Genomic DNA, 26,716 nt, shown 5'->3' with positions numbered 1-26,716 from the left:
ATGGATTCGAACCGTGCGCTGGATTCGAACCGTGGTACAGCGGCTGCGCATTCACCGCTTGTTCCAGACATAACAGGAGAACGCGTGCGCTACTGCTAGGCCGTATCACCGTCCTCACTGAGGCGCAAGATTATTTTTCAGTACGAGTGCTGCATTGGGATGCTTGACCAATTACATTTAGTGTTTTGGTTTGGCGTGTGTCACAATCGGAAGGTTGCGAGATAAATTCCTGAGCTGTCACAACTCAGCCAATCATCTCTGCGGAGTCAATTATATGGTTACCACTTTACAGATACCATCAGCAGTTATCTATGGATAGACTGACCCCAGGCATAGGAATGTGGAATTTCTCCTTCTGGCTCAGGACCACCAGGATAGCACTGCCACTTATTCACTTGAAGAGATATTAACCTGATGGTACTATCCCTAGCCAACCAGCCACTCTCAATAGGCCTACCTTGAGCCAAGAAGCCAACCAGCCACTATTATCAGCCCTCTCACCGAACCCAACAAACCAGACCACAGTACGAGCATTACCCCAAACACGAACCAACAACAACCACTTCTACTTGTCCCCTCAATGACCTCAACCAAGCACGAGTAGCAACTCTACCCCTGACCCTAAACCTGCCCCTGGTAAAAGCCCTCCCCCCGCTGACCCGCACCATACCCTTAAGCCCAAACTTTACCCTTTACCCTACTCTACCCACGGGCACACCTCACCAGGGCCCGTGCAGGTTTTGTTCGCCTGTAGCCGCGTGCCACACTGCACGGTGGGCGGGGGGCGGCCCTCTCACCGGTCTTGATCCTCTCGTCGCGGTCCCTGTCAGGGCTCCCCCGCTCGCCGGGGCTGCCTCCCCGATCCTCGGCCGCGCGTTCCCCGTCGCCGTCCATGGCGCCAGGAGGCGTTGAGGGGGAGGGGATCGCTCGCCCGCTGCTGCCGGCGGTGGACGACGCGATGGGAGGTGAGGAGCGGCGTAGGGCGATGTGCTCGCGTGCGTGGAGGAGAGGATCGCGCGACGTTGAGTTTTAGAGACGACTGGGTGGGTGCACGGGGCGTGCAGAGGACTCCCCGGGAGCAAACGGCAATCTACAAAACAACGATAACCTCAATAGCAATGCAGACCTCAAACATCTGTGTGCGCGGCCACCTTTTGTTTGTGTTGGCCCGTTGCTGGAGGAGGAGGACCTCCCCACACCCTCCGGGTCGTGTCGGGGGGGGGGTGGGGGGGGTTACGTGACCATACTTCACCACGCTGGTTAAGTGCAGGTTTCGCAGATGTGAGCGTTGAATTTAAAGAAGACAAAAAAATTTAAGTCCACCTTTGTATGTTGCTGCACTGCCCACCACTGGTCACAACATAGCCCGGGCAGCCTACAACACTTTTTATGCACGGACATCCGCCCATCCAAGCACGATTCAAGCTCAACTCTACACCGACTCAAAAATCCGAACTTAATTTCAATGGAGAACTCAACAATGGCAACCTCCACCCCTCACCTCGAATCCAAATCCAAACATTAACTCCGATCCCAAATCCAGTCTTCAAGCACCACCTAAAAACCTTGACTGGAACCACACTTTGCTCCACATAACGGCCCTGAACTCGCCTACAATATACAGTAACCCAGTCTCAATCACAACTCACGGAACCGACGAAGTCTCAACCCTAACCCCGACCACAATCCTAGTCCGGATTCCCACCGAAACACAAACGTCGCACCTAAACCCTGACCCTAATCCCGACTAATCCCTAACACAACTCGAACCCAACAATAAACTTCGCTCCCGGCCTCAAACTTTGTCCAAGATCCAAAACGTCACCCGAACCATAACCCTCAACGCAAACCCTGACCCCTAACATCAACTCAACCATAATCCCCGAACCCACACCCAGCTCCTTACAAACATCAACCAAACTACTCACCCGAATCTAACCCACACTTACATCAACCCTAACCCATATTCTTACTAACATCAATCAAACTCCTCACCCGAATCTAACCCACACTTACATCAACCCTAACCCAGATCCTTACTAACATCAAACCAAACTACTCACCCGAATCTAACCCACACTTACATCAACCCTAACCAAGATCCTTACTAACATCAATCAAACTCCTCACCCGAATCTAACCCACACTTACATCAACCCTAACCCAGATCCTTACTAACATCAAACCAAACTACTCACCCGAATCTAACCCACACTTACATCAACCCTAATCCAGATCCTTACTAACATCAACCAAACTACTCATCCGAATCTAACCCACACATACATCATCCCTAACCCAGATCCTTACTAACATCAACCAAACTACTCATCCGAATCTAACCCACACATACATCAACCCTAACCCGGATCCTTACTAACATCAACCAAACTACTCACCCGAATCTAACCCACACTTACATCAACCCAAACCCAGATCCTTACTAACATCAACCAAACTACTCACCCGAATCTAACCCACACATACATCAACCCTAACCCAGATCCTTACTAACATCAACCAAACTACTCACCCGAATCTAACCCACACTTACATCAACCCTAACCCGGATCCTTACTAACATCAACCAAACTACTCACCCGAATCTAACCCACACTTACATCAACCCTAACCCAGATCCTTACTAACATCAACCAAACTACTCACCCGAATCTAACCCACACATACATCAACCCTAACCCAGATCCTTACTAACATCAACCAAACTACTCACCCGAATCTAACCCACACTTACATCAACCCTAACCCGGATCCTTACTAACATCAACCAAACTACTCACCCGAATCTAACCCACACTTACATCAACCCTAACCCGGATCCTTACTAACATCAACCAAACTACTCACCCGAATCTAACCCACACTTACATCAACCCTAACCCTGATCCTTACTAACATCAACCAAACTACTCACCTGAATCTAAACCACACTTACATCAACCCTAACCCAGATCCTTCCTGACATCAACCAAACTACTCACCCGAATCTAACCCACACTTACATTAACCCTAACCCAGATCCTTACTAACATCAAACCAAACTACTCACCCGAATCTAACCCACACTTACATCAACCCTAACCCAGATCCTTACTGACATCAACCAAACTACTCACCCGAATCTAACCCACACTTACATCAACCCTAACCCGGATCCTTACTAACATCAACCAAACTACTCACCCGAATCTAACCCACACTTACATCAACCCAAACCCAGATCCTTACTAACATCAACCAAACTACTCACCCGAATCTAACCCACACATACATCAACCCTAACCCAGATCCTTACTAACATCAACCAAACTACTCACCCGAATCTAACCCACACTTACATCAACCCTAACCCGGATCCTTACTAACATCAACCAAACTACTCACCCGAATCTAACCCACACTTACATCAACCCAAACCCAGATCCTTACTAACATCAACCAAACTACTCACCCGAATCTAACCCACACTTACATCAACCCTAACCCAGATCCTTACTGACATCAACCAAACTACTCACCCGAATCTAACCCTACCGCCCGAACTATCGACCCCCAAACCATAACGCTTACACGAAGCGCAAGTCAGCACGCCTGGCCTACAGGGGACCCAGAACCACGACACCTGACAACCCCAACCTGGTCCCGACACGACCCTAACCCCAGACCACACCGCTTACACGGGACACGCCATGACCCCCCACAGCGCAGACTCCAATAACCAAAGCCCCCCCCCCCGTCTCGTGTAGCCTGTAACAGACTGTAGGGGCAAGTGCTGATAGCGAGTGGCACCTGTGAAGGCCGCCGGCACTGTGGCACACGAGGGGGTGGGTGGGCAGCACCACGCACGGCCGTCTTTGTCTCCCCCTAGTCGCGATGTTTACTACACACAGCTGCACCAGGTTACTGCTTTGAGGCTGCGTCGACCGAGGGGAGGAGGCCCAGGCACAGATGATCGTCACTGTTCGTAGCGCAGCGCAAACAGCGACACCACCGCTCCCCACTCGCACAAGAGACACAGACAGGCGGCCAAGTCGGCTGCAGTCACCACCACCACTTTACACACAACCCTACACCACCACCACTTTACACACAACCCTACACCGCCACCACCACCACTTCACACACAACCCTACACCGCCACCTACACCACCACACACACAACCCTACACCGCCACCACCACCACTTTACACACAACCCTACACCGCTACCTTTACCACCACCACTTTACACACAACCCTACACCACAACCACCTCACACACAACCCTACACCGCCACCACTTCACACACAACCCTACACCACCACCACTTTACACACAACCCTACACCACAACCACCTCACACACAACCCTACACCGCCACCACTTCACACACAACCCTACACCACCACCACTTCACACACAACCCTACACCACCACCTACACCACCACCACTTCACACACAACCCTACACCGCCACCTACACCACCACCACTTCACACACAACCCTACACCACCACCCTACACCGCCACCACCACCACCCTACACCGCCACCACCACCACCACGACACGTCCGAGTATAACGCGAGCGGCAACGATGGTTGTAGCGACTGTTACCCGGAGGAGTTGGTCGCCTTCGCGAGAGATGGATGAGAGAGGGTGGTGGTTGTTGTTGTGGTGGTTGTTGTTGTTGTGGTTTTGTGGTGGTGGTGGTGTTTGTGGTGTGGTGGTGTTTGTGGTGTGGTGGTGTTTGTGGTGTGGCCTCGCTTCGCGGGGGAGACGCCGCGGCCCGACAGCCCCGCCACCACCACTCGCCGGGTCCGCGCGGATAGAGACGCGTGCGCCTATTGGTCCAGCGCCATCCTCCCACTCCCCCCCCCCGCCGCTCTTTCACTGGCCGTCTCGGCCAATAGCAGCGGCGCTTACTGCTGCACACGAGGAGCGCGTGGTGATGGTGGTGGCGGAGGTCGCGGGGGGCACCCCCACCCCTTCCCCCCACCCCTTCCCCCCACCCCTTCCCCCCACCACCCTCACCCCCACCACCCTCACCCCCACCACCCTCACCCCCACCACCCTCACCCCCACCACCCTCACCCCCACCACCCCTTCCCCCCACCCCTCCTCACCCCCACCACCCTCACCCCTTCCCCCCACCCCTCCTCACTCCTTCCCCCCACCCCTCCTCACCCCCACCACCCTCACCCCTTCTCACCCCCACCACCCTCACCCCCACCACCCTCACCACCCTCACCCCCACCCCCACCACCCTCACCCCTTCCCCCCACCCTCACCCCCACCACCCTCACCACCCTCACCCCCACCACCCTCACCCCTTCCCCCCACCCCTCCTCACCCCCACCACCCTCACCCCCCTCACCCCCACCCCTCCTCACCCCCACCACCCTCACCCCCACCACCCTCACCCCCACCCCTCCTCACCCCTACCACCCTCACCCCCACCACCCTCACCTCTCACCCCCACCACCCTCACCCCTTCCCCCCACCACCCTCACCCCTTCCGCCCACCCCTCCTCACCCCCACCACCCTCACCCCCCCCCCCACCTCTCACCCCCACCCATTCCCCCCCACCCCTCCCCACCTCTCACCCCCACCACCTCCAGCCCTCGCAACAGCCACGTATCGCACTCTGTGACACAATTTTTGATCCTGGGTACTAAGTGTTATTTCGTATTGCTTATGCCTAAAAAGTATAAAGTATATATGGCTATTATTCCCCACAAACTTTGATTTTGTGACCAGGACAGCGATATTTTGAAATTTACATATTTTCAATGAGAAAACGGGCGAATTTGTGTCTTTTCGTTCACATAAAGTAAAAAAAAACTATATATGAATCAAAATGAACATGCATTTATACTAAAGTAATACAAAAATTACTACAAAACATTTAGAAGTGAGTAGTTTTTCGAGATTCACGATGATATTATTAATAAAATTCACGAATCAGCCCCCAAATGTAGTTTCCCATCATGTTCTCGTTCTACTGTCCTTGGTAGCGGCGTTCAAAGTCCAGTCTATCCTGGTGGAAGCGATCGCCTTGCTCCTCCGAGTACGCTCCCATGTTCTCCTTGACTCTATCAAGATGAGCATCAAGGATATGGACTTTGAGGGACATCCTACAGCCCATTGTGCCGTAGTTCTTCACCAGAGTCTCAACCAGCTCCATGTAGTTTTCGACCTTGTGATTGCCCAGGAAGCCACGAACCACTGCGACAAAGCTGTCCCAAGCCGCTTTCTCCTTACTAGTGAGCTTCTTGGGGAATTCATTGCACTCTTCTTTATCTGTAGTCCGACGAAGACACCGGCTTTGACCTTTGCCTCAGACAGCTTAGGGAAGAAGTCTTGAAGGTACTTGAAGGCTGCCGACTCCTTATCTACAGCTCTGACAAATTGTTTCATAGGGCCCAATTTGATGTGCAGTGGTGGCATCAGCACGTTCCCGGGGTCCACCACTTGACGTTGCTCCTCCCCACAGAGAATTCGGTCCGCTGTGGCCAGTCCCTCCTGTGGTAGTGCGCCTTGGTGACTACATGTTTTGTAGTCATTTTGTATTACTTTAGTGTAAAGACATGTTAATTTTGATTCATGTGTTGTTTTATTCTGACTTTATGTGGATGAAAAGACACAAATTCGCCCGTTTTCTCATTGAAAATAAGTAATATTTAAAAATACTTTTTTTTAAAAAACACGCTTTAATGAAATGTAGCCTACTCGTAATGGCAGAACTCCACGACTCCAGGAAGTGGCCCCGAAGCTTGCCATAAAGTAAGAGGACCGTGGTGATTTACAGCCAACGTCACTTGAGCGTGGACAATTAGACCCAAGCCGAAACATAACATGTAAAAATGAATGTTTAAAAATACTTCTTCTTTATTTATTTTTTATCTAATATAGTATTGTCATCAGTATGACATAAGTATACCAAGTTTGCAGTCGATACCACATTGGGAAGTGGGTTAAAATTGAGTTACAAAATTTGAGGAAACGACAGCAACAACAACAACAACAACAGACAGAGTGAGTTAAATAAAAGCGTGTAATAATAGGCAAGTTTCAAAATATCACTGTCCTGGTCACAAAAGCAAAGTTTGTGGGGCACAATAGCCATTTTCTGTACTTTTGAGGCATAAGCAGTGTCCAAGGCCACTGTGTCCTATGCTGTGCTGCCCAGTTTGGTATTCTAAGTTACGTTTCAATAAACCTTGACATTTTAAAGAATGGAAGGCGGCCGCTCGGTAAACTGCACTATGTAGGCCAGGTTGAATTTTCAAATAACAAAAAAAGCAATTATTATAACCATTGCCTGAAATTTCCAAAATGTGAAGCCCGATTGTGTAACCCAATGGTTCTTAACCTGGGGTGCACGCACCCCATGGCGGTGCGAGATACCCTTTCTGGGGGTGCGTGACATGGCCAGATTTGTTTAAGAAGGTAAATAATCTAAGCACAAATTAAACACGGGGCACGTAAATACAACTACTCTGTTTCATCAAACCCCATGCAGTTATTAACATTAAACATTTTGTTTTACGATTGAGAACCAAAGGGAGTGCAAGGCTGCAGTAAAAGTTAAGAACCCACCGGCTGAACCGATCCCATTGACATTGTCGTACGCACTACGACGTAAAAACATCACCGTACGCTGTGGAAAACTACCAGCGACACCATTCTGGGCAACCGTCATACACGCACCGATCTGCTAGAGGGCAGCTGCTGATGCCATGGGTTCGGCAGCAAGAGTAGCAGTCGAGCGAAACCACTGGCGAAGAGTTTAACTGTGAAACTTGCTCTCTGCTCAAGGACAACGCGCACGGCGTGGGGGAAAGAGGCCCTCGTCCAGCAGTGGATTGACACGGGGGCCGCACGTGCCCAGTTCTCCACGAGAACGCTCTGGGGGTTTCCTTTTCGTGCGCACCAAGAAAAAAAAACAATCAACAACTCGTGCATGGACGCACGCATGCGCGTTCACAAAACATTCCACGAGTGATTTTATTTAAGAAATTCATACATGTCCGTGTAAGATCATTGTCCAGTTTAAACGTTTACTATTCCAGGTTTTAAAGGCGAGCACAATGACCAGCTGAGGCCCAGGCTGGTGGGAATTTGACCTCCAACACAGCCCCAAAAATTGACCGTTTCGAACCTTTGTACAAAAGCTTGTCTCGGATTTTTTCCCTCTCTCTTTCATATTCACAGAACCAAGGCACTTACGAGTGCTGTGGGCTGGCCCCATAGCTGGCCACAGTGGCCGTAACCAGCTGGAAACTCAAAGTACCGCGTTCGCGAGCGGTCCGTTTCTCGTAACGTAATTCTTTTGTGTCAAAAGAATAGCGGCTCGAGGAGTTTTGTGCTTTTGAGCCGGAACACATCGTATCGAGGTTTAAATAACGAGGTCTGGTCTGGGTGCTAAATATTACATTTCCACTCCCGACCGCTCCGGATTGACGAGGGTGTAAATGTGTCTCGGGTGCCCGGTGATGAGGGTTGCGGTGGTGGCCTATGATGGCAGAGAGAGAGGATATCGAGGAGGGGGGCTGTCGTGGCAGGTGAGTACCGTGCCCAAGCACAACGTCAGATTGCCTCCCTGGCAGCGAGCGGCTCCGCAGGGGAATGCGGCATCGCGCTGCTGAAGTTGGCGTGGCTATCGAGGGTGCAGGCAGTGCAACTGCGCCTGGACACACGGGGCCACCGCAGGGGTCCCAGGCACCGGGCTGCGAACGAAGGGAGAAATTGGACAGGGGGCAGTTTAATTGGTTGCACCAGGGCCGATGCCGACCCTGCCACGCGACTGCAGTCTACAGGGCTGGCCATTCTTGACGGCATTATCCCCCTTTCTCTGCTCGTGTCCTGTGTCAACATCCCCACGTCCACTCCACAACCCTCCGTAGACCGGTTCACCACCACCCCTCTCTCGTTCTGCCCTCGGTCACCTGCCCCTGGTCCTTCTATCACAGGGTTGCCACCTGTCCGGGTTTGACCGGGGACAGTTCTGGAATTGGCATCTGTGTCCATACTACAGATAGCAGCAACGTACAAAAATAGCAAATAAAAATTGATGATAGAAAGGCAAAGTTGGATATTTAATGTGAGAACAAGAGAATTCATGTAAATGTGGGTTTGACGATTAACATCAGAGGTCCTGCAAGAAGCCAGGAAAGACGGCGAGTTCAGTTACATAAGCAATTTGAATAATTGGATGCAACTGGGAGGATCGAATGCCAAGTCCTTGGATGAGCATCACGGACAGAGATAAATGGAGGAAAGGCCATGATCGCTGACGTCTTTGAGAAAGGTCACGGCTCACACAGAGAGAGTTCGGGCGGAAGGAATTGATTTGTAATGAGATCTGGTACCGGTATTGTGTTGAACTTTATTGCAGTTATCCTGCACAGTTGTTGATGGGCCTCGTACCGACTGAGAAACACGTGCGGGTTTGGTCGAGTGGGATAGGTGGCAAACTATTCTACGCTCACCGCTTTTCTTCTCCCGATGTGGTTCCCCTCTCTTCTTACGACATGTCCCCCTTGTTATCGGAGTCCAAAGGCTGGCTGCTGATGATTAATAATCGGCCGAATTTTAAAGCGAAGAACGTGTGTATAATACTGTCCTTAGTGCGGCTGCTTTTGTGAGAGTCACGAAATTACATTTATGGCCTTTCCATCATCGCTCGGTCATAATCCTGTAGCTCCCGGGCATAAGCGGCATTGTGGGAGTGGCACCTCTCGACACAAGGGCAGCTGGGACAGTTCAAGGAGAAGACTGAGATCCATCACCACCACCACCACCACCGCCGCCTCCTTCTCAGTGCAACTCGGGATGGGCAATAATTTCTGGATTGCCAGTGACGCCCACATCCCGAGGGATGAATGAAAACAAAAACTCTGGCATTTAGACAAATTGTCGTGACTAGCGACTCTGTCTCTGTAGAGTCGATGATGCAATGCATGCGAGGAGAGAAAATTCACGGCAAGGGGAAGAGATAGTTGAAATAATGGGAAATAAGAGGAAAAGGATGGAAAAGGAACAGAGACATAGGAAGAAAGGATCAGGAAAGATGATCGGAAGAGGCTACACAAGGTCCGTGTCACTTCTGCACGGACGAGCGGCGTCTGTTTTCACAGTGGGCGGGGAGGAGAGGGGGGCGATTCAGAGTGGGGGTGGCCACACAAGCCACGTGATTTACGGGAGGCTTGAGCTAATCTAGATAGAGATAAATAGATGAGGGTCGCAATTTTCATTCAAGCAACGACAATCTTCGTGAAATTTTCACCGTACTGTCTGCATCGTTTTCCCATTCGTTCCGTCTCGTATGTACAAATCGATTTGCTCCATTCGCCTCGGGGTTGCGTTAGCATAGCGCTCGCATATAATTTGCATACATTTTAAACGATATATTTTTTCACCACGCACATACAGGCGAGCCTCGGAATCGAATTCCATGACGACAGGGACTCCTCTACTTACAAGTTAGGTTCCAGAGGTCTGTTCGTAAGTCCAACTTTACTCTTATCGATTCCAAAAATGTTGGACGGCGTGTACACTAAACACGACGGGGAATGTCTTTAAAAGTTGCATAATCTTTTGTAGATCCCACCCGGTTCTTCACGTTCTGAAGATGTAGATGCCACCACCGCCATCTATTCCGCGGCGGCTGAACTTACGACCCTCGGTCCGAACAGGCAACTGGACATATGGACAGGTTTGTTCATATCTCTGAAAGTTCCTAAGTGTTCATAAGTAGAGGAGTCCCTGTAATCGACGCAATGTTATCTACTTTATATGGCGACGGAAAGTCCAAGTGACCTTTTTATAAATTATAATGCAATTTTGTGACACGCACGATCAATGTCGCAGATGGCGACTCTGAAGCATGGAGCCAAGCTCGGTGTCGCTCAAAGGCCAGGCGAAAGAGGTGGGACCTTTCAGAAAGATGCGGGGACTTTTAAGGTAGAGGCGGGGCCTTTAAGGTCGAGGCGGGGCCTATAAAGTCGAGGCGGGGCCTATAAGGTAGAGGCGGGGCCTTTAAGGTAGAGGCGGGGCCATTAAGGTAGAGGCGGGGCCTTTAAGGTTGAGGCGGGGCCATTAAGGTAGAGGCGGGACCTTTAAGGTAGAGGCGGGGCCTATAAGGTAGAGGCGGGGCTTTTAAGGTCGAGGCGGGGCCTTTAAGGTAGAGGCGGGGCCTTTAAGGTAGAGGCGGGGCCTATAAGGTAGAAGCGGGGCCTTTAAGGTAGAGGCGGGGCCTTTAAGGTAGAGGCGGGGCCTTTAAGGTAGAGGCGGGGCCTTTAAGCGACAGCAGGGCGCTATCCCTGATATTGGTAGCCCGAGTTCGTCGGTGGTGATCGACATCGGAACCGCTGGTGGACCTCCCCCAGGTCCATTCGACCTTAAAAAGGGCGCCGCTGGTGGTGGCGTGTAAACATCGGCATTGGGAAGACAAACGGGGGGGCTGTGGCACGGCCTCGGCCACGCCGTCACCTCTCGCGTGCCGCGTGGACGTTAATTGTCGCTCGCTAGCGGCGACTGCCCCGCAACTGTGCATGCTGCAGCGTGGCCTGTCTTGACTGCCATCATCCCTTGCCAGCGGGGCTGCCCAGAGGATCCTGGGACGGGATGCCACTCAGTGCTCCCCCCACCCCTCCCTTATTCATCGGTGAACAACAAAAACAGGGCCCCTTTGTGAGGCCCTTCGAAATGTGCACGGCCATATTTGCCGGTTGATGTGCGCGCGCACGCGCATGTGTGTGTGTGGTGTGCTCGTGTGTTTGGCCAGACAGGCAAGGCCACGAGAATGTGCGTGGGCAGGTGGGTGGGCAGGTGGGCGGGCAGGTGAGCTTGCAGGGGGATGGGCTGGCTGACGAGAGGGTGGATGGTCTGGCTGGCAGGCGGGCGGGAGGACAAGCGGGTGGGTGGGTGGGCTGGCTGGCTGGTTGGCGGGCGGACAAGCGGGTGGGTGGGCTGGCTGGCAGGCGGGCGCTATGGGAGCGGCTGCCTTCTCTCCACGGGCCACACGAGGCACAGCTCGCTGCCGGCCGAGATGATGGGCAGTCGGAAGTCACGGTGATAGCGGATCAGGTGGCTCACGCTGTCGAAGCGGTGATCCTTAGTGCGGACCTGCACGCCGACGCACGCAGACGCACGAAACACCCACAGTCGTGAAACGCCACACGATTTATACAAATACAATCACAAGAGTCGCTGCTGCTCTGTTGGAATCCAAGGTGGCTATCGAGGTTGGAATCCACCATCTCAGTGGTTGCCAGCCGAGCGCTCACAATTCTGAGCCTCCCAGGAACATCTGGCTCACCAATCATCAAGCGACGAAAGCCACCATTGAGTCCAGAAGACTTTCAGGAGAGTCCTGCAACATTGGGATATTTGGCTAACACGAATTATATTGGATGTTTTTTAGCTATGGGAGGAAACTGGGGAACCACGGAGGAACCCATGCGGAACAGGGGGAGACAGAGAGCACAGAGAACTCCACAGAGAGGCACTCGCGTCGCTGCGCTGCCTCCACTCTGCTGCCCCGCCGTAGCCTCCAGGGCTGCTCCGGCAACCCGCACGCGCCGCGCCTCTCTCCGCACCGTCCCGAGCTGTCGTTCTAAAACTCAATCGGGGTTCCGCCAAGCGGCGCCGGCGCTCACCACGCCCGTCGGGTCCACGAGCAGCACGTGCCGCGCCAGGCCTCCCTGCGACCCCGTGAGCACGAACTGTCCGCGGCTGCTGGTGCTGGCGCGCACCAGGAACTCCCCGTCGCGCCGCACCAGCGTCTCGGCGTCCTTGCGGGCGATGGGGCCGTGGTACCAAGCCTCGGCGCGCAGGGCGGCGTCCACGCCGCCGCCGCTCGCCGGGACCCCCTGCGGCGGCGCCAGCGCGTCGTGGAACGGCCCTGCCGGGACAGGACGCCGCCGGGTTTTGCGTTAGTCGTCGGCGTCGAGAGGGACAGGGGCGTGCGATCATCGCCCCGTGCGTTCAGAGACACGATGAGCAACCAGCGAGCTGCCAACCGACGTCGCCGCCGCTGCTGCCGCCGCGGCGGCGCCACTCACGCATGTCGAAGGCGTCGCGGGGGGACGCGGCGGTGGCGGCGAGCGGGCGCCGCTGGGCGGCGTCCCCCACCGCGGCCCCGCCGCCGAGCCTCGTGTTCACGTAGCAGCGGCCTCCAGGCTCGCCCGCCGGGGGCTCGGGGATGGTCGGGCGGTCCCACGACACGAGGCCCACGCCTGCGCGCACTCACAAGCACGGAGGTTCCCCCCCGTGTAGGCCCCGTTATCGTGACACGACCGCGCCACCGCGATTTTTCGCTGCCAACAGTTGCCCAACCTCTGTGGTCCTTAATGTAGCCAATAGCTCAGTGGGCTTCACTTGGTAAATAAATACATGTGCTATTGAGGTGTCAACCAATTCGTGTCTGGGAGGAAACCCTCCTCGTCCCATAATGATGTAGCACCGACGGCGCGACGGGGGATAGAATCGTGCGAGTTTAAACGCAAACATTTTTTTTTACTCAACGTGGCCAAATTCCAGCCGCGTGAGATTTAAAGCGGTTTAAATCGGCACGCGGCAGGCACTCTTCACGGGGCGTGTACAGGACCGCGGCCTTTGTCTAGATAAGAAGGCCTGTCGCTGTATAAACGCTCACTCGTGAAGTTGGACAAACGTCCCAATGTAGGACCGGAGAGCTTGGGCAATTATTGGCAGCGTCAGACTGTGGTGTCCTACGCCTCCGAATCATTCTCTCTCTCTCCTTGTCTCTTTGAGAGCGAGCGCGACACTGCACACGTTACCAATTACAAAAAGATTTTGATATCGGCGATGTGCCCCAGAAGGAATTCCGTGACATCGTTTTTCTAGGGATATTCCTCAGACACAGGGTGATACACTGCTCACTGCTGCTTCCAATTCCATCTCGGTCTCACGACACCACAGTGCCGATCGCGCAACGGGGATCATAACTCAGGGAGACCCATGATAATTAAACAAAAGAACGCAACAATAATTGGGAGAATAAATCTGAACAGTGGCTACTTGCCTTTCCTCCTGCCCGGGCTGCAGCTGACCGGAATCTCGAGCAAGGGAAGCCCCTCCGTGTGCATCACACTCAGCTGCGTCCACGCGGACCGAGGAGGAATAAAAAGGCACACGCACAGCTCCTGCGAAGCTTGCTTTTTGTTGCGAACGCGCGGTGGGTTTTGGTGTGTGGAGTGAGGGTGTGTGCGTGTGTGGAGTGAGGGAGTGTGCGTGTGTGGAGTGAGAGTGTGGGCCACGTCGCCGCACGTCGCACGGACGGACCTGCAGGCGAGCGTCGAGAAGGCCCCCTGCCGGAGGCTCCTTGCCCAGCACGCTGTTGTAGTAGTTGCACCGAGGGTCCCGCTCGTCCTCCGAGCCCCTGCCGCGAAGAACGCAGGTGAAACCGGCGCTGCGACGTGCCGCACGGTGGCTACACCGCACCGACGATCTCTAGCGACGGCGAAGCCGCTCACCTGTCGTGGCCGGTGCGCATGGGGCCGGGGCTCTGTAGGAACTGCCGGAAGCGCAGCTCGAACGCCTGGCCGATGGTGCCGATCACCTGCTGGGCGATGCCCTCCCCGCACTCCAGCACGTGGCACGCTGACGAGCGGGCGGGCGGACGGGTGATAAACGGGGGAGCGAGGTCAGAGGAAGACGAGGTTGGGGGGAAGGGAGGAGGAGATGCAGGGCGATGTCCAAGTGTGAGAGAAGGACGGAGGGAGCGTTAACTCGCTCCGCTCGGCCCGAATTCTAGAACTGTGACCAGGACTAGGGCCCACGGCGTAAAGAGAGGGTACTCGGCTCTAAGATCGGCAGTTCACGAGCATTGCTTCAAGCCAAGCTCGACTCTGCTGATGAAACACTGAATGTCAAAATCGGTGGTCCAGTGTGTTTGCTTATCTTGAATCAATCCTGCTGAAATTCTGCACTGCCAGAAGGCCGCGCGGCTGATGGCATGTGCGAGAAAGGCTTTTATTTTTACGTGGACTCACGGATTGTACGTGAAGGAGATGCAGCGTCTGCTTATACCGCCGGGCCTAGTGGAGCGTCTTGGTGGTGGTGCCAGCCCGGTCACCGAATGACCAGCGCACATTTTTTTTTTTAAACTATCGCAGTAAGTTCTCCGTTTACATTGCTCCCATTTACGTTGCTTCACTACAACGTCGCCAACGAATTAGGGAACGCAATTCGATTCGCAATGCATTGGACTCGCTGCGTTTAAAATGTGAACGAAAATAACGCGGTGTGTTTGGGTGGCGTGCGGTGACGGACAACGCTACAGCGCCCCCAGGCTGGCATTCCAGACTCAGCGGTGACAACATCTCCGCACTGGAACACTTCTGTCCTTCTCTGCCATCTCCCGGTGATGAGGAAGACTCCTCTACTTACGAACATTCGACTTACGAGATACGAACAACCTGGTCCGTATGTCCAGTTGCCTGTTCGGACCGAGAGTCGTAAGTTCAACCGCCGCGCAATAGTTGGCGGTGGTGTCATCTACATCTGCACAAGGTGAAGAACCAGTGGCATCTACATCTACAGGAGATTATACAACTTTTAAAGCCATTCCCCGCGTTTAGTGTACATGCCGTACAACGTGTTTGGAGTCGACAGGAGTAAAGTTGGACTTACGAACAAATCGACTTACGAACAAGACCTCTAAAACCTAAATCGTTCGTAAGTAGAGGAGTCGCTGTACTCCGTAAAAGTTATATTAGTTATTTAAACTTCTCATATTACATTTTTTTGGGTGTTATTTGTCATATTTTTTGGTATTTATTTAATATTTTTGTCAGCAAAATTTTAACAACAACAAAAATTACCCACCCTGGAACGGCACCCTAAAATTTAAACCATTAAGTCAACGGTAAAGCAGGTTTCAATTTATGTCGTTTCGCCAAAAATCTCGTTTTTCCGGGCAGCATCCCCAACGTGAATAGGACTCACCGTACCAATTCTAAATCTACCACGGTGAAGATAAAAAAATGTATTCCCAAAGAGGATTTTGGGCGGCGCGGCGATCCGGCACCGAGGTGGTGCCGGGGAGACAGCGGGCACGAGTCCCTGGACCGCCCGGTCGCGCCGCTGGTGCCGTGAAGACAGCGGGCGCGGGGTCCGGCCTTGGACTCACCTCTCTGGTTGACCGGGTCCTTGGCCACGTACGCCACGTAGTCGGCCATGTCCTGCGGCGACAGAAAACGCGGGCGGTTGGCGCGAGATCATTCGCACTGCAAAAGGTGACGCGACGAATTGGCACTCCGGAGATGAGTCGCGCGCGACGCTCGTTCACTCGCAGAGTGAATGAGAGAGAGCGGGAGAGAGAGAAAAGACTGATTCAGAGATGCGGGAAATCACGGGCAAGTGTCGGGAAGGCAGCCAGAATTTTAGTGGCAACAATTGACCAAGCTGTGCGGTCCTATATTGGTATGTTTGGCCAATTTCATTTATAATGAGTGGTCATACGCGTGGGAGAAACCCTGAGTAGCCGGAGAAACCTCACGTGTGTGAGGGGGCAACCCTCAATCCCCGTATAGCTGGGAATGAATCCTATATTGAGATTTTTGGCAACTCAATGAATGAGTGTTTATACATGTGGGAGGAAACCGGAGCAACCCGGAGAAAACCCCGTAAGTGGGAGGGGGGTAACCCTCGATCCCCATACAGCTGGGAATTAAGCCGCTTGCTGGACTACCATCGCACCCTTGCAAGCCGGGAGAGACAGCGGCCCCGACTCCCGCTGGTATCGACTTTCGCAAATCTGTTATCAGCCAACCCTCGGCTGCCTCCACGGCCAGCGGTGGCCTCTCGGCTCCTCCACAACGGGACCCGAGTACCCCGCGAGAGAGAACCATCGGCAGCCGCTGCCTTACACGAGCCTCCTCGTCCTCACCATGTCGCCTCCCGACGCGAACGAGATGGACTGCATGTGATGGGTGGCGATGATCTGTGAACAGAACAGGCAGAGGTGATGAACACTTCTAAGGGGAGATCGCGTCGTCTATTACAGCCCCACCGCTAACCGGGAGCGTGCGAGGCCGTGTACGCTGGTACACGGACCTGCGCTCGGGCTCGCTCGCACGTCGTAAAGGAAGACAAACAAACTCGCGCGGACACCGACCACCGGCTCGGCTAAGATGACACGCCGACCATCGTGGACAACACCAGCGGAGGGCCCTGCTGGGACGGGACGTCGCTCCGGAGGAACGGCGGCAGCACCAATGGGGTGGCAGCGCAGGCGTCAAACACAGGGGGGGGGGGAGGGGGCCCGAAGAGGGGGGCGACGTGGGTCACGTGACGAGGGGACGCCCAGTGGCGCAAGGCGACTCGGTCTAGCAGCAGGGAGCGATGATTGCCGCCGGCTGGGGGTGAGGGCCAGGGGCTGTGGCCGGCTGCCGCTGCCCGTGGCGAGGCCAAGCTGTCGCTGGAGGCGACGCTGGGTGTGAGCTGCCAGCAGGGGACCTCAACGCCTTCAAACTAAACCGGACCTATCACACCTGATGCCGAGGGGCCCGGGGCGGTCGCCCCGATTCGCCGGTACCCCTAGGGACGGCTCTGGCTGTCGGTGCGGTTGGTGGCGAAATTCCGGCGTGGCCGAAGGGCGACGACGCTGGTGGTGAGAGGCTGGTGGTGAGAGGCTGGAGGTGTGGCTGGCTGGTGGTGTGCTCGTGGAAGGCTGGCCGTGTGCCTGATGGTGTTGGCAGGCGACTGCGGGTGAGGCTGGCAGTGTGTGGCCCGAACCTGCTTTCCGTCCACGGTGGTAAGGCTCACGTTGCCCAGGCTGATGGTGAGGGTGATGCTGCGGCCTGAGAAGCTCTGGTTGGTGGGCCCCAAGGCCTCCTCCACGGCCTTGTCCACAGGCTGCAGGGGGTGCCGCACACACACACAGTCCAAACCACACGTGGATGATTATTGTTATTATTATGATGTCGCTTGTTTACCCACTACAGCCTCACTGAGTCTCAAGATCCTTTTGAAGAGGGTCTTGCCAAGTTTCTTTATTTTTGCAGTAGGGGGCGATGCTGATCATCTGAAAGCGCATCGTGCGCTTCTGCGGCCGTCTGGAACGCTCTTCCTTCCGACATTTGGAATCCACTGGAGCTAGTAGACACTTTTAAATGTTGTTTGAAAACTAATTTCTCCAGAACTGCATTTTGTGTTTAGTTTGTTGTCCTTCCCCGGCACCTCCGATTAGCGCGGTTGGCTACGTACGGTGCGAAAGAAGTTCAACGTACATGCTGGCCATGAGAGGGAAATTATGATGACGACGATGATGAGAGAGGCAGAGAGGATGCGAGCAGAAGGGAGCTTGCACGGAGGAGTGGCGGAGTCTGTTTTTGCAGCGGGCGGCAACGGAGAAAGGGGAGGGATTCAGAGTGTGGTGGGGGCGGGGCCACGCAGAAGTCACGTGACGCACGGGAGGCTTGAGCAGGTTTAGGTAGAGAGGCTTTTTGTTGCTGCATGATGCTGGACTCGGTCGGTATACTCGCCTTGCGCTTCTTGAGGCCGGGTTTGGTAGAGGGACACACCTCGCTCACACGCGCGATCACCTCCCTGGGACACGCACACACGCACGCGCAAAGGCAAACGATCTCTCGTGGAGCCTACACAGGCGGCTGGAGCGAGTGCTGTTTGCGAGCACCTATGAAGGCCGGTACGGCGCACGAGGGGGCGATGTTGCCAGCAACCACGCCCAGCCGCCTTTGTCTCCCAAACGGCGATGTTCACATATCGCACCAGATACTCATTTTAAGGCTGAGTCGACCTAGGGGAGGAGGTCCACAACCGGTTCAGATAATCGTCACCGGTGTTGGCTGTGAGCGGGAATCGAAATCGCTCACCGCTTATACAAACAGACACACAAAGGCACAGGTACAGAAACATACACACAAATGCATAGGTACACAAAGATACACACAAAGGCACAGGTACACAAAGATACACAAACGCACAGGTACACAAACATACACACAAAGGCACAGGTACACAAAGATACACACAAAGGCACAGGTACACAAAGATACACAAAGGCACAGGTACACAAACATACCCACAAAGGCACAGGTACACAAAGATACACACAAAGGCAGAGACACACAAAGATACACACAAAGGCACAGGTACACAAAGATACACAAAGGCACAGGTACACAAAGATACACACAAAGGCACAGGTACACAAAGATACACACAAAGGCACAGGTACACGAAGATACACACAAAGGCACAGGTACACAAAGATACACACAAAGGCACAGGTACACAAAGATACACACAAAGGCACAGGTACACGAAGATACACACAAAGGCACAGGTACACAAAGATACACACAAACGCACAGGTACACAAAGATACACACAAACCCACAGGTACACAAAGATACACACGTACACACACAAGAAGTCAAAAGTTACGTTCTGCCTACATGACCATCGAGGCATTGGTTTCTCATCTCCCGTTTACAGCGCTGCACAGTCAGTGGTGGAAATGTCACGTTCCCATGACGTGGCCCAGGCCATTCACAATCTCGCCGCTGGGAAAACAGCTCAGGCGATTAAAATGGACGGGCGATGATGAATACGGACGGGCGATGAATACGAACGTGTGATTAATACGAACGGGCAATTAATATGGGCGGGCGATTAATACGAACGTGTGATTAATACGAACGGGCAATTAATATGGGCGGGCGATTAATACGAACGTGTGATTAATACGAACGGGCAATTAATATGGGCGGGCGATTAATACGAACGGGCGATTAATACGAACGGGCAATTAATACGGGCGGGCGATTAATACGAACGGGCGATTAATACGAACGGGCAATTAATACGGGCGGGCGATTAATACGAACGGGCACGGTCCTTGCAAGCTCCCAGCTTCGGGCAGGTTCTGTCACGTGAGATGCACAACAGGGGCACGTGAATAATGGAAGGGATTAGGGGCAGCAGCAGCAGCAGCGTTGATCGCATTTCCTGGATATTCGTGCGGCTGTATCACGCCCGCACCGTTCTCTGTGCATACAGTCGTGTTAAACCTTTTCTGACCTCTCCGTTTACATGCCACGAAGTAGGGCCATTGCCCGAAACGTCGCCTATTATATATTGTTTTCCTTCTAAGGCCACTGTTTTTTGACGAGTATCAAGTTTTAGCAGGGGTTCCGTGTGAATCATTTATTGTTGTTTTGGCTCGCGTTACTTTGCACGTTCCCTCACACTATATAGGTCTCTATGTAACTCTATGGGTCTGTAACTCTATGGGTCTCTATCTAACTTTATGGGTCTCTATGTAACTCTATGAGTCTCTATGTAACTCTATGAGTCTCTATGTAACTCTATGGATCTCTGTGTAACTCTATGGGTCTCTATGTAACTCTATGGATCTCTGTGTAACTCTATGGGTCTCTATGTAACTTTATGGATCTCTGTGTAACTCTATGGGTCTCTATGTTACTCTATGGATCTCTGTGTAACTCTATGGGTCTCTATGCGACTCTATGGAGCTCTGTGTAACTCTATGGATCTCTATGTAACTCTATGGGTCTCTATGTAACTCTATGGATCTATATGTAACTCTATGGGTCTCTCTGTAACTCTATGGATCTCTATGTAACTCTATGGGTCTCTATGTAACTCTATGGATCTATATGTAACTCTATGGGTCTCTCTGTAACTCTATGGGTCTCTATGTAACTCTATGGATCTCTGTGCAACTCTATGGATCTCTATGTAACTCTATGGGTCTCTATGTAACTCTATGGATCTCTGTGTAACTCTATGGGTCTCTATGTAACTCTATGGGTCTCTATGTAACTCTATGGATCTATATGTAACTCTATGGGTCTCTCTGTAAATCTATGGATCTCAGTGTAACTCTATGGGTCTCTATGTGACTCTATGGATCTGTGTGTAACTCTATGGGTCTCTATGTAACTCTATGGGTATCTATGTAACTCTATGGATCTCTATGTAACTCTATGGGTCTCTATGTAACTCTATGGATCTTTATTTAACTCTATGGGTCTCTCTGTAACTCTATGGGTCTCTCTGTAACTCTATGGATCTCTGTGCAACTCTATGGATCTCTATGTAACTCTATGGGTCTCTATGTAACTCTATGGATCTCTATGTAACTCTATGGGTCTCTCTGTAACTCTTATGAGCTGCAATGTCCCGTAACCACCGCCATCGGCGACGGTCTTGGGCTGGTGGGCGACCTTGCAACGGAGCTGCGTGGCTCAGCGGGGCTTCGCCAGCTGAGATAACAAAGCCCGCGTGCGAGAAACGTTGTCGGGGTTTCTTGTCGCGAATTGCGCTTGGTGCACCGCCACTGCCAATGCTGCAGCAGCACCAGTGCCGGATTATCCCAGCAGCACAAGTAGATACACGTGTAGCACAAGTAGCTACACGTGCAGCACAAGTAGCTACACGTGCAGCACAAGTAGCTACACGTGTAGTAGCTACGGGCCCCGCACTTTCAAGGGCCCCGCGCTAAATGCTTTCAAGCTATCAATTCCGGTTCAGTGATTCTGCACTTGTTCTATTGCTATAGTACTGTACCGCCTTAAATTTTTATGAACGACTGGGTTAGCGATTTGTCGTATTATCTGGCTGTATAGCAAATAAAAAAATACAATTACTTAACTATGCGAGTAAAAAAAAAAATCTGTGTTTTAAAATGTATTTATATTTTAATTTAAGGTCCCTTTATAACATATGCTACAGGCCCCGCACTAGCTGAATCCGGCACTGAGCAGCATCACGAAAAAAACGCCTGTCTCTCAATGGTGTCATTTTAACAAAGTTGTTGAGCACAGGCGCAAAACGGGACAACAACGTCACACGAACAGCACCATCGAAGTTCTAGCTGGAGAAAGAATGCAATGCAACTGGCATCGGCCTTTCTTGCGTGCAGTTCGTGTGTCGTCTCCCACTGCTCCGCATGGGTTTCCTCGGCTTTCTCCGGTTTCCTACCATGGCCACACCAATCAGTGTGACTGGTGTTAGGCCAAACGTGCTAACGCTGAAAAATCACCAGCGCGTTACTTAGTTGGGATCACACCCACACACAGGAGCAACGGCAGAAGAAGCATCATCGCCTCCTACTGCAGAAACAAATAAACTTGGCAAGACCCTCTTGAAAAGGGTCTAGGGGCTCGGTAAGGCTTCTAGAATTGACCGAATAATCTTAGGGAAAGAGACGACGGGAGGGAATTCCAAAAACCCCATAACGCCACGCGGCCAGCAACAAGGCAGCACGGTCAAAGCTGTCACAGATAAGAATCGTCTAAACGTTTCTAGAGCTGAGCGAGGTTGTTGTTGTTGTCGAAAGGCGCCCGAGTCTGGAATGGGACTCGGGCCCCTCCACGCTGCCAGGCGCGAGGTCACCGCCACGCTGCCATCGCCCTTGCCACCCACGTCCCCTCCTCCGAGGGCCGCGCCCGGGTGGCACGGAGCCACGGCGCCGCGGCTCGGCTTTCTCTCCGATTTCATCGACCCACCGGCTTCGCTTGCGGCCATTAACGGTCGCCGGGGGGAGGACGAGGCCGGCTAATGGACGACGAGATCGATGGAGGCTCCACGGGAGGGAGGGAGGCTGAGTGGGGTGCGGAGGAGAACAATGACGGGAGGAGGAGGGCGGAGGAGGGTGAAGGAGGGTGAGCTCCTCTCGCCGCCTCTCCGCGTCCACCCGTCTGCCAGTGGGGTGACTCATGTCGGCGCTGTTAAGGAGTGACCCTGCCAAGGTCACGGGGTCGCGAGGTCGTCAGTGCGCTCGCTCCCTTCCTTCTGCCCAGCGCCGTGAACGTCGCACGACCTACGCGGTCTGCTTGTCGGGCGGCAGGGCGCCTTGCCGCAAGAAGGTTCAATTCCCGACTCGGCCACCTTTCTGTGTGGAGTTTGCACGTTCTCCTCCTATTCCGCATGGGTTTCCTCTGGGTTCTTTTTTTTGGCCATAACATCCCAATGATTAAAATTACCTGCAAATTTCTTAATTGGGGTTATGCACAGCAGCAGCGTCGCCCCCTCTGCTGCAAACACTAGGTAGGACCCTCCTGAAAATGAGCCTTGAGACTCAGTGAGGCTTTCCTTGATTGTGTGCGTGGAGTTTTGTCCTCCCCCCTGTTTTACTTGGGTTTCTTGCGGGTTCTCCAGTTTCTCCTCCCATAGCTAAAAATAAATAAATAAATAAATATCACGATGTAGCACTAGTCTCCCGAAAAAAAGACTCGGCACTGCGTTGCCACTGTGCAGGAGTCAACACGCACGTCCTTCGCAGACCTCTCCTGCAGTATCATCGACACCGTCTGGCCTCCCCCTCTGGCTGGAGATCAACGCAGTTTGAAAGCGGCAGCGTCTCGGCTCTGTCCGCCTGTAAATGGGTCGTCACAATAACTGCCGTACAGACAGGGCCGACCACGGGGGCGGGGGAGTGCGGGGCCCGAGGCAACCCGCAGCGAGTTGGCCTCCCTCCCCCCACCCCAATGACTTCAAACTAAACTGGAAGTATTAGATCGGACACCGCGACGTCAAAGTTCGGGGCCCCCCCAAAAGCGCGGGGCCCGGGGCGGCCACCCCGACTCCCCGTCCTCCGAGGGGCGGCTCCACGTACAGATCCAATACGAACCAAACCGTCGTGCAGTATAAAGTTGCGTTGATATCGGCGATGTTACGCATCGAAAGCCGGCTACATTGATCGCGCGGGGACTCAAAGGAGCGTTAAAGGACCCCGCCTCGGCGGCCCCGGCCCTACCGGTAGAAACGCACCCATCCTGGGTAGAGCCGCTGTGCGAGCCCCATGGTCCCACAGCGGCCTACGGCGCTAGCGCGTGGGAAAGCGTGGCGGCAAACGCGCGTAGGCACGGTTCGTCTTCCCTGTTGAACGGAAGAGGAAAGAAAAGGGAAACGGCGCGGCGACGATGCGTGGTCGTCCCCGGCAAAAACCATCGCCCTCAACTTGCTCCGAGCTAAAGGCGCAGCGGCGCAATCACTGGCGCGGTGCTGACGCTCGTGGAACGGCTCCTAACTCGAGGGAGCTCAAGAGGGCTTCTCTAGAGTGTATTTGGCCTACTCGTCCGACGCTGGCTAGATAGGGTTGTCACCTTTTCCACAGACCAAGTCCCGAGGTCCATCAACACTGCCACAACAGCTCAACACAACAAGACCGGTGGCAGATCTCGGTATAAAAGCAATTTCAAGCTGCTGCCCCAACACGAATGCCAACTTCCCGGACTGTACCCGGTCAAACCCGGGACAGGTGGCAACCCTATGGTCAGACACGTCTTGGAAGAGATGGGCGTACCCACTCTCGACCCCACCGCCCGTGACCCTGCCGTGACCCTGCCGTGGTGTTACCCATTTTCAGTGCTGGCTGGGTAGACAGATGCGGTGAGGGAGGTGTGGGGAGGGGGGAGGATTTTGAATTCGAGAAAACTCGCATCCACTGTTGCAACCTCCGCCGCCGGGAGACGGGAGTCGAACCGGCGGCCTCTGGTTCGCGAATCTGGCGTGGGAAACGAACTGAAGGAACTTTGCACTGGTGGAGTCCTTGGAGTTTCACCTCCCACTCGCGAGCCGCCCCACCCGTCCCCCGGCCGTGAGGCCGCCGCCGCCGCTCCGTCCGCGCCGCGGCCGCATGGACCGCGAGCCGCTAATGTCTCTCGCGCGGGATCCCCTGGCCGGTTGCCGTGGCGGCGAGGGATCGGTTGCCGTGGAGACTCACCGGGTCAGCTGAGTGCGAGTGCTGAACGGCAACGCCCGCATGGACTGCAGCACCTCCATGCAGCCCAGATACTGCGCACAAAGACAAAGGTCCCCCGCCGCGTGGCCTTTAACGGATCGTTAGGACGAGGGGTTGTTAACGGCCCCCTATGAAGGTCGGCAGGGCGCGCGAGGGGGTGGCCGGCCAACAATATTCCCGGCCTCCTTAGTCTCCCCAATGATGATGTTTACACGACACTGCACTGGGTAGTCATTTAAGGCTGAGTCGACCTAGTGGAGGTACGGGACCGGGTCAGATATTCGTCACCGGTGTCGGCCGCGAGCGAGAAGCGAACTTGGGTCGCTGGGTTCGTCGCACAGTGCAAGGCGCAGTAGTAGAAGCAGTAATAATAATAAAAGCAGCATGCCCCCGTAGACGGAGTTGCCCCATGGCGCAGCGAGGACTCTCACCTTGACGAGGTAGGACACTCCGGCTCCGGTGATCCGCTCCACGGGGTGAGGCCACCCGGCCGCGGCCTTGCTCGCCGCCGTCCCCGCGGGCCCCGGGTCGCCCCCGTAGGGCCCGGGCCGCCCGCCCAGCGCCGTAGCCGTGGCAGCGACCGTGGCGGCCTCCGTCTCTCTGGAGGCCAGGGCGGCACGGAGGTCCATGTCTGACGGCGGAGGATCCTGCGAGTTGGCGGTGGAGATCGCGCGGTCAGTTCCTCTGCGAGGGGATCACGACTTGGGCCACGGAACTTGGTAATCGCAACATTTGTCTGTACCGTTAAATAAATGAACAAGAAAATGTACGTGACACTGTGTTGGCAGTGGTGCACAAAGCATAACTAATAAAATGCAACACATTCTATTAAACTAAACTATTTTTGTATTCTGCCAGGTAAGGCCCACCGAGCTATGTAGCTCTTTTTCAGAAGTGACCTGGCCACAAAATGATAGCCCAATTAAGTGGCTCATCATCGTGTGGAAATGTAATGCGGCCAAATACTCAAAACGCCTGGTGTTGATTTTAAATGTGGAGGGAATAAGCGGAGGACCTGCAAAAAATCCTCATGACCACGGGGAGAGAGACACGCAAACTCCAAACATACAGCAGCAGGCGTCACGGTCGCGATTGAACCCACGACCTCCTGCATACCTGGCGAGGTAGTTAACATCTTGCCACCATGACACACCATTCGACAACAACAGCGTGTGTGTGGCCCGACATGGAACAGGCGTACAATCGGTAACGCTTCGAACAAAAAGGCCGACATTTCTAAACGTCGTCCGTGTTCACGCCCGTTGACTCCGCGCAAGTTCCCAAGCGCTCCGAGTGGCCGGCGACCTGCGGCAGAGTTTCACCAACTGCAGTTCACTCAACATCGGCCTCCTGCCGTGAGCCCCTTCATGATCGTCGCAACGACGCCGCGTACCAACGGTGCAGCAAGGAAAGTGGCAGCAGAGTCGAGGATAGAATGTCTGGGAAAGGAGAAGCAGGCAGCAGGCAGTAGGCGGGGGGTGTGAGATGCGTGGGAGAGGGAAGGGGACGATGCCCTCGTAGGAGGTGCCCGAGATGGTCGAAGAGGAGGGCACGGCTCAAGATGAGCAGCAGGAAGAGAGGAGGAGTGGCGGTGCAGCAAGGGGAGGAGGAGGCACGGAAGAAATGCCCGGGCTGAGATGTCGGGGGATGAGAGAGTGATGATGATGAGAGGGGAGGGAAGAGAGGGAGAGACAAGGAGCGAGCAGAAGTGAGCTGCAAAGAGGAGCGGCAGAGTTTGTTTTCATAGCGGGCAGCGGGGAGGGGTTCAGTCACGTGACTTGCGGGAGGCTTTGAGCTGATTTAGACATACATATTACATATCATGCTAACAACACACGTGCTGGCGGTTACACGAAAATATATAATCCGATTACTAAAACTATTTGTCATGTAATTGCCGCACAGTCAATTATTCCTAAAGGCCTTTAGGAAAGCACGAATTTAATA

The 26,716-nt window shown here is 53.8% G+C and overlaps 2 protein-coding genes across 3 annotated transcripts in view; both read right to left on the bottom strand.

Annotated features, from left to right (window-relative positions):
• LOC116950750 (uncharacterized) overlaps positions 1 to 4,872 on the bottom strand; it is a 29,135-nt gene extending 24,263 nt beyond the window's left edge. Inside the window, exons 1-2 of one of the 2 annotated variants that reach the window (XM_032968775.2) lie at positions 4,617 to 4,872; positions 798 to 1,090 (exon numbers count right to left, since the gene is read on the bottom strand). In XM_032968775.2, coding sequence (XP_032824666.2) covers positions 798 to 894 — 97 coding nt within the window. In that variant the 5' untranslated portion in view covers positions 895 to 1,090; positions 4,617 to 4,872. Of the gene's footprint in view, positions 1 to 797; positions 1,091 to 3,810; positions 4,449 to 4,616 lie in introns of those variants that run through there. The other variant, XM_076073151.1, reaches the window with a different exon arrangement.
• Positions 4,873 to 7,981: 3,109 nt separating this feature from the next.
• LOC116950676 (uncharacterized) overlaps positions 7,982 to 26,716 on the bottom strand; it is a 39,732-nt gene continuing 20,997 nt past the window's right edge. Inside the window, exons 4-15 of the mRNA XM_076072991.1 lie at positions 25,201 to 25,416; positions 24,752 to 24,822; positions 18,519 to 18,582; positions 17,770 to 17,889; positions 16,922 to 16,975; positions 16,163 to 16,214; positions 14,505 to 14,631; positions 14,314 to 14,410; positions 14,054 to 14,126; positions 13,071 to 13,244; positions 12,666 to 12,910; positions 7,982 to 12,132 (exon numbers count right to left, since the gene is read on the bottom strand). Coding sequence (XP_075929106.1) covers positions 11,995 to 12,132; positions 12,666 to 12,910; positions 13,071 to 13,244; positions 14,054 to 14,126; positions 14,314 to 14,410; positions 14,505 to 14,631; positions 16,163 to 16,214; positions 16,922 to 16,975; positions 17,770 to 17,889; positions 18,519 to 18,582; positions 24,752 to 24,822; positions 25,201 to 25,416 — 1,431 coding nt within the window. The 3' untranslated portion in view covers positions 7,982 to 11,994. The remainder of the gene's footprint in view (positions 12,133 to 12,665; positions 12,911 to 13,070; positions 13,245 to 14,053; positions 14,127 to 14,313; positions 14,411 to 14,504; positions 14,632 to 16,162; positions 16,215 to 16,921; positions 16,976 to 17,769; positions 17,890 to 18,518; positions 18,583 to 24,751; positions 24,823 to 25,200; positions 25,417 to 26,716) is intronic.

The sequence above is a fragment of the Petromyzon marinus genome, chromosome 40 (genome assembly GCF_048934315.1).
Source record: "Petromyzon marinus isolate PM22_M1 ecotype Great Lakes invasive population chromosome 40, UKy_Petmar_22M1.pri1.0, whole genome shotgun sequence".
NCBI lineage: Eukaryota > Metazoa > Chordata > Hyperoartia > Petromyzontiformes > Petromyzontidae > Petromyzon > Petromyzon marinus.
This window is presented reverse-complemented; position numbering and strand designations above follow the sequence as displayed.